Source organism: Epinephelus moara, chromosome 15, assembly GCF_006386435.1.
Source record: "Epinephelus moara isolate mb chromosome 15, YSFRI_EMoa_1.0, whole genome shotgun sequence".
Classification (NCBI taxonomy): Eukaryota; Metazoa; Chordata; class Actinopteri; order Perciformes; family Serranidae; genus Epinephelus; species Epinephelus moara.
The window spans coordinates 16361089-16368980 of record NC_065520.1 but is presented as its reverse complement, the minus strand read 5'-3'; the positions used below and the strand labels follow the sequence as shown (position 1 = coordinate 16368980).

Here is a 7892-nt window from a genome sequence, read left to right as displayed (position 1 = left end):
GCTGCCTCAACCATAGGTTACTGGTAGGAAGAAAAATGGCTGCTGAAAAAACTGTCACTGTCAACTGCCTCCAAGCACCACAACGATCTGCCAGACCATCATATGTAACTTCATTGTTTATGCTGCCCGTGTGCTCAGAAGCACACAATGAGTGCAAGTTATGATGGAATAAAAAAAGTATTACAGACTATAGAATAGGGCTGACAACCTCTCCAACGTCTCGTCAATTAATAACACTATCTGTCCGTTTTTTATAATTCCTTCTTTTTTTTTTTTTTTTTTTTTGCTGCTGCTGCTGCACTGTGTCTCCAGTTGAAAGTGGTGATTTGCTAAATACTTTCTACAATAATAAATTAGATTAACTTTTGGGCTATAATATTGTTGGCTATATTACGCATTTTAATTAAAAAAAAAAAAAAGAATAAAAGAAATAAACACCGAAATAATTCGTGGAAACTTTTTTTTATTGATACTCCTCCTCTCTGACATACTAACAACACACACACACACACACACACACATTCGTTTTTTATTATAAACAAAATGTTTTTTTATTGACCGCATGAATGGTTTCGCTTTCAAATAAATATTTGGAAAGGAAAATGTATGCTTTGGTGTACTTTTACAGAGTCTTGCAATATGTCCTGTATGTATCAAAATGTATAAATTTCAGCAAATTTTAATTTTGCAACAGCGAAAAAAAAAAAAAAAAAAAAACAGGTCCGGTGTGAACAAAAAAAAAAAAAAAAAAAAAACAGGTCCGGTGTGAACACACCTTAACATAGACTCAGTGTTACAGCACCATTAACAGCGCTACATTCACTGACGTAGTGTGTCTCAAATCACATACTTCCGTCAGTACACTTCCATGTAGTATACTATGTGCACTGTGTACTCATTGGCGTAGTGCACGAATTTCGACAGGGTAGTGTTGTCTCAACCCAAACACAGCGTTGTGCTTTTACCAGAAATGACGACCACAAATTAGCTAGTTAGCAAACTAGCATTAGCATTCGCGTTATTGTTCACGGCACCAAATCATTACAGACTGCTAAATTAACCAAATAAACCAGTGCAAAAAAACACAGTCCTCGGACGTTATTTCCAGTTTGAAAAGTGGTCCCTCCCCTTTCGCTACGTAGCCAAGATGGCGACCACTGAGGGCGAGAAGTGTCCGTAGTTCCACACTCAACGTCTTGACCGTTTTGAGTGCACCATCCGGGTACTCATAGTGCACTGCATTGTTCCATACTTCACAGTGTGAACGCACTTTTGCACTCACAATATTAAGTTTTATCCTCGTTCTCATCACACATGTGTCTCATGTTATTTTTAGCTGGAAATAGTGCCCTGGAAATATTTCATATATTCTACTGACCTCTGGAATATATAAAGTGACACCGGATATTTACGTGTAGGTATCATTTAACAAAATAAAAGCCTGTGAAAAAGAATGTTTCTAAATTAAATCCTAATTACTGTGGAGTGGATTTTATAAACCAGGTGTGTTTCTATTCCTCTACAACAGCAACACCAGTATATAGCAGAGCTATAAAAACAATTATGTGGTTGATTTAGTGGCGACAGAAACACTGACTACTTTGAAAGTCACACCGGAAGTCGTCTTCGTCGTGATTCCGTCCAGCTTGCCGCTCCTGCTGCTAAATTGACGCGCCGACAGGTTTGGATGTTATTACCGGGAGAGAGGAGGACCGTGGCTCCGGTGCAATGACAGCGTCCAAAGATCCGACCAAGAAGAAACCGAAAGAGGGGCAGCAGGATGAGGTATCTGAAAACAGACGGAGACAGACGTGTGTTTATTTTAGTCCATTCAGCTGTGAGGCGATAAATGTGCGTGTGGACAGTCGGTGCTGTGAGACGTGTTGGACGGACGTTACGGGGAAACTATGGTTACTGGATGCGCTCGTGCTCGCTGAGAAATGCAGTAAAGTACAGCACAGTTTGCCTCCTCAGATTTGTTGCATGTAAACATTGATTTCAGGTCTGAAACTGTGGGTTGATCCTCGCTCAGTGGGCGCAAATAACGCACGGACTGTATGCTAGAATTTACAGAATGTGAAAGTGTGATTCTTTCCTTGGAGTAAACTCAGCTTTATTATCTAAACTGCTGTGCCAGAGTTGAGCTTTGTCTCCAGGAAGTCCGCTGCTGCTGGTGATTCTGTGAGTGTCAGAGCAGGTGTGACATCTATAATCTCTCTGATCTCATATTGTGTGATTGGGACTCAGATAAAGTCATTATCTGTCACAGAGGAAGGAGCACGCGCAGCTGGCTCTTTCCAACTTACTATAATAACAACACCATATAACTGGATTAATGTGCTTCACTGTAAACCTTTAATGAAGCTAGAAGCAATCAGCCGCAGAAAATAGTTACAAACAGAATATATGCGCAGGATTTTAATGTATTTTGACAGTGAAATGATTAATGATATTGATGAGGAGAAGCACAGTCATGTCATGGTGTTTGAGTTCTTTAAACAGGCTAATGAGGCATTATATAAGACATTAAAGGCATCAAGCTATTAAAGAAACACAAGGTGATATTAAGGATCCGTGTACTTGTATTTCTTACATTCTTGCCTTATTTGTAAGTTTGGAGTATGACACATTTGCATTTTTGTTCTGCCTCTCTCTTGAAAAGTAACATAAGATAATCTGTTAGATATCCATTATTCGTCCTACAGTGGGGGAAGTTGCAACATTACAGCAGCAAAGGGACGGTGCAGGGATGGAAAGCTATGGAGTTAGATTTGTGTCTTTATTACATGCGAGAAAATAAATGATATGAGAGGAAAAAAAAATATTTGAGAGAAAAAGTTTTCACACTGATAGCAAAAAATAATAATATTTGAGACTGAAAAAGTTTAGTCGAGAGCGAGAGCAAAATCCTGACACGAGAGCAAAGACTTCGGTTTTGAGAGAGAGAAGAAAAATGTTTTGACACAAACAAATTTTTTTTTCTCAGAAATCATTTTTTAAATCTCAAATTATTTTTTTTATATTCTGACAAAATACTTTCTCTCATATCATTTATTATCTCGCATGTAATAAAGACACAAATCTAACTCCATAGAAAGCAAGACTGATTTATTATATATGCATCATGTTGTTCTATATTTATGTTTGACATGCTTTAATCTTGTTTTGTTTTATTTTGATATTTGATTGGAGGATATGCGCCACATCTTTAAATCTTGGATTTTTATTTCTTAGAAAATCGAGATTAATCTTGTTTCATCACGTCTTTAATCATTTTATGTAGTTTTTTTTTTTTTTTCTGGGAGGAAAACCTAGAAATGACGATGTGATTTTTGAGTCCGCGCCAAACAAGCCAACACACCCTCACTCCGACCTCGTCACATATTGACGTTTGGTCATGGACTTTCAACGTCCAGATACGACGTGCGAGGTACCCTGGGTGTGTTGGTTGTTGTCGTTTTGGGACGCCGTGTCAAGTTCTGTCTGTTACATGCATTGCCTTCTTTCAAAATACACTTCCGTTTTCACAGGAAATTTAACGTTTACATGGAGTCTCTTTCAGAATAAAAGCACTACGTCAGTACAGTACGTTTTGGTTCCTTCAAAAACTAAAGCATGTGGTACGCAAACACCACTCTCTCAGGTGAAAGTCGGTGTCTGTTGGACCCATCCACCTCCCCTCCTGCACACTTGCCCCACTCGGACTTTCGGCACCTGAACTTTTGTTCTAGTCTCGCCGCGTTTCCACCTGACACCACGAGCGCCTTTAAACTATAACAGTTGTTTGAGTCTTTTTTGTTTCAGCCAGGGTTAGGTTGGTATACGTAAGCAGGTTCAGTCCACCCTCCTTTGTGTCTCAGATCATCGACAGCCAAGTTTAAACAGATTGTCGCTGTAATCTTTAGTCCTGAACGTACATTTATTTATGTCTTTGTTTTAGTTAAAACCTGTGTGGATTTCCTTGACTTCAACCTCTTGGTCTTGGATGGTTTTCTGTGTCTATATCGCTTTAACACTGATACACACACACACACACACACACATGGTTTCCTTGCTTGCTTTCCTTCCCATTGAACTGAGTCCAATCAACAGACTGTTGCAGCGAACTGTGTCTGCTAAAGCTTGCTTTTACTCACACACACACACACACTCACACACACAGTCAGCAGTGGGTGGAGCATTCTTTGCACACCACTGGGCCATCGACTGCTCTGAGTATTAGTTCAACATCTTGGAGCTAATTCTCTGCATGCTAGCTCTGTGTGTGTGCGCGCGTGTGTGTAAATCAGTTTTTCCTGCTTCATTAATTACACTGTGTCCTCCTCACTCAGCAGTGCATATGATAAAGATTGCTCTGGACACATTTGTGCCTCTTATCTTGATGATTATAGTATCCTTCACTTACACTTAATCAGTACTATATAGTCGTAATGCTGTAGTGAATCTACTGTGTATGTGATGGTGATGTTCTTTAATAGTCAGTATCTTTAAAACTTTTCTAATGACTTAGAGCACCAGTCGCAGGTTTTATGCACATGACATAGTTCAGATCACATGTATACGAGCTGAGTTTCTCATCAGGGGGAGGGGATGGTGGATGGTGTAACACCTACATGTAGGTGAGATGGCTGCCCGACAGCCAACAGCAGCAGACCACTGTTAGAGACCCACAAAAGCAGGTGTTTCTAAAAGTGGGTTTTGCAACGACAGTTTGGGACATTTCCCACCCTGTTTGTAGGGGGAAAAAAAACAAGTATTTTTTAACGAGAGGTCAGGACATTTCCAGCCATGTCTGTAGCGTCAAAAGTGGTTATTTTTTAACAAGAGGTCAGGACATTGTCAGTCATGTTTGTAGCAACAAAAGCAGATATCTTTTAACGAGAGTTTGGGACATTTCCAGACACGTTTAAAGCAACAAAAGCAGGTGTTTTTTATTGACAGTTTGGGACATTGCTAGCCAAGTTTGTAGCGACAAAAGGGAGCAGTTTAACCAGAGGTTGGGACATTTCCAACTATGTTTAAAGCGAACAAAGCTAATTTTTTAATAAGGAGAGTTTGGGACATTTCCAGCCGTGTTTGTAGCATCAAAAGTGGTTATTTTATAACGAGAGGTTGGGACATTTCCAGTTGTGTTTGTAGAGACGAAAGCAAGACTTTTTTAATTATACTTTGGGACATTTCCAGCCGTGTTTGTAGCATCAAAAGTGGTTATTTTTTAACGAGAGGTTGGGACATTTCCAGTTGTATTTGTAGAGACGAAAGCAAGACTTTTTTAATTATACTTTGGGACATTTCCAGCTGTGTTTGTAGCGTCAAAAGTGGTTATTTTTTAACGAGAGGTTGGGACATTTCCAGTTGTGTTTGTAGAGACGAAAGCAAGACTTTTTTAATTATACTTTGGGACATTTCCAGCCGTGTTTGTAGCGTCAAAAGTGGTTATTTTTTAACGAGAGGTTGGGACATTTCCAGTTGTGTTTGTAGAGACGAAAGCAAGACTTTTTTAATTATACTTTGGGACATTTTCAGTCATTTGAACCGATAGAAGCAGATATTTTTAAACAAGATTTCAGGACATTTTCCAGATGTGTTTGCAGCATCAAGAGGGGATATTTTTAACAAGAGTTTGGGACATTTCCAGCCATATTTATAGCGATAACAGTGGTTATTTTTTTAACGAGAGGTTGGGACATTGTCAGCCATTTTGTAGCAGCAAAAGCTTTTTTTTTTTTTTTTTTCCTCCCCTTTTTTATTTTTAACAAGAGTTTGAGAAATTTCTCAGCGTGTTTGTCGAAGTAAAAGCGAGAATTTTTTCTCAAGTTCAGGACATTTTCCAGCCGTGCTTGTAGCGCCAAAAGTGGTTATTTTTTAACAAGAGGTGAAGATATTGCCAGTCATGTTTGTAGCAACAAAAGCAGATATCCTTTAACGAGAGGTTGGGACATTTCCAGACATGTTTAAAGCAACAAAAGCAGGTGTTTTTTATTGACAGTTTGGGACATTGCTAGCCAAGTTTGTAGCGACAAAAGGGAGCAGTTTAACCAGAGGTTGGGACATTTCCAGCCATGTTTTGTAGCAACAAAAGCAGGGCATTTCCAACTATGTTTAAAGTGAACAAAGCTAATTTTTGATAAGGAGAGTTTGGGACATTTCCAGCCGTGTTTGTAGCGTCAAAAGTGGTTATTTTTTAACGAGAGGTTGGGACATTTCCAGTTGTGTTTGTAGAGACGAAAGCAAGACTTTTTTAACAATATTTTGGGACATTTCCAGCCATATGTGTAGCGATAAAAGTGGTTATTTTTTAACGAGAGGTTGGGACATTGTGAGCCATTTTGTAGCAGCAAAAGCTTTTTTTTTTTTTTTTCCTTTTTTATTTTTAACAAGAGTTTGAGAAATTTCTCAGTGTGTTTGTCGAAACAAAAGCGAGAATTTTTTCTCAAGTTCAGGACATTGCCAGTCATGTTTGTAGCAACAAAAGCAGATATCTTTTAACGAGAGGTTGGGACATTTCCAGACAAAAGCGGATATTTTTTGAACAAGATTTCAGGACATTTTCCAGACGTGTTTGTAGCAATAAAAGCAGGTATTTTTAATGACAGTTTCGGACATAGCCAGCTGTGTTTGTGGCAACGAAAATGGATATTTTGTGCAGGGGTTTTGACATTTCCAGCCATGTTTGTAGAGATAAAAGTGGATATTTTTAACGAGAGGTTGGGACATTGTGAGATATTTGTAGCAACAAAAATAACTATCTTTTAATGAGGGTGGTTTTTGTGATGCGAGTTTTAAAAACCAGTGACATAATCAAAGTTTTCTGTGTTTTATTTGTCTGTGAATTGGTTCCAGTGGTTCTGCCTCTTTCTGCAATAACAAATCCCAGGCCTTGAATGCAACATGTGATTCTTACTCACGTCTCTAAAGCCACGACAAGAAACAAGCGGCGCAGGTGGAAAAGTCAACATTAAACCTGACACATTTGATGTGTGCAAGAGGCTTCACACTGTCTTCTTTGATGTATCACTCTGTCTTTTTCTCAAGCTCTGAAGAATGGTGAGCTAAACACCGTATGACAGCTACCTATTACAGTTCCCTGCAGTGTCGCTGCTGGAAACCTCTTCCACGTGTTTTTTTGTTGTTGCCGAATCCGGGGTTGAACTAAAAGCCCTCCTTGCATCAGTTTCTCCTTTTTAAAGTCTACAGGTAACTTTCATCATCCTCGCCTGGAGTCAGAGTGAAAAGATGAGTCCGGCGAAATGATGTAACACTGTAACTTCTTGACAGGCGGGGCAGAGATGTCATCACATTACAGAGTTGGACGTCTTTTAAAAGCATCATCTGAAAGGCTGTAAAATCAAAACCTCAAATTACATTTTTCATGTCAAGCCCAAGTGTTTTCTTTATGTGTGTGTGTGCAGAAAAAGCTTTATACTCCGATGGCTCTTTTGGTGGATAATAACTGCTCTGTCTAGACAGGATAAGCTGCATAAGTGTCTGTCTCCTTTCACCGTCCAGGTCTAAGAAGAGCTGGACTGCAAAATTCAAAAATCAATTCATCTGGTAGTCGTGTACTTGGAACGACTGCTAACAAGTCTGCCTGAATCATCATGTTGTATTTTTCTAGACACTGGTTTTATAATCAGACATCAGTTTTTAAATATGATGTACAGGCTGTTCTGGAACACCCTCCCAGAACACCTGAGGGTTCCACAGTCAATTGATTGTTTTAAAAAGGGCCTTAAAACGTACCTTTTAAAAAAATCTTTTAATCTGTAATTTTTGCTCGTGTTACTTTGATAACTGCTTTTAACTCTTGTTTTAACTTATTTTTTTTCTTTTCTTGCTGTTGTAGCACTTTGAGATTTTTCGTTAAATATAAAGTGCGTTACAAATAAAAT

At 38.8% G+C, this 7892-nt stretch overlaps 1 protein-coding gene across 1 annotated transcript in view; it reads left to right on the top strand.

The window, feature by feature from the left end:
* Positions 1 to 1695: 1695 nt before the first annotated feature.
* LOC126401759 (inactive dipeptidyl peptidase 10-like) overlaps positions 1696 to 7892 on the top strand; it is a 51629-nt gene continuing 45432 nt past the window's right edge. The window contains exon 1 of the mRNA XM_050063242.1: positions 1696 to 1945. Within this exon, the coding sequence (XP_049919199.1) occupies positions 1850 to 1945 (96 nt within the window). The 5' untranslated portion in view covers positions 1696 to 1849. The remainder of the gene's footprint in view (positions 1946 to 7892) is intronic.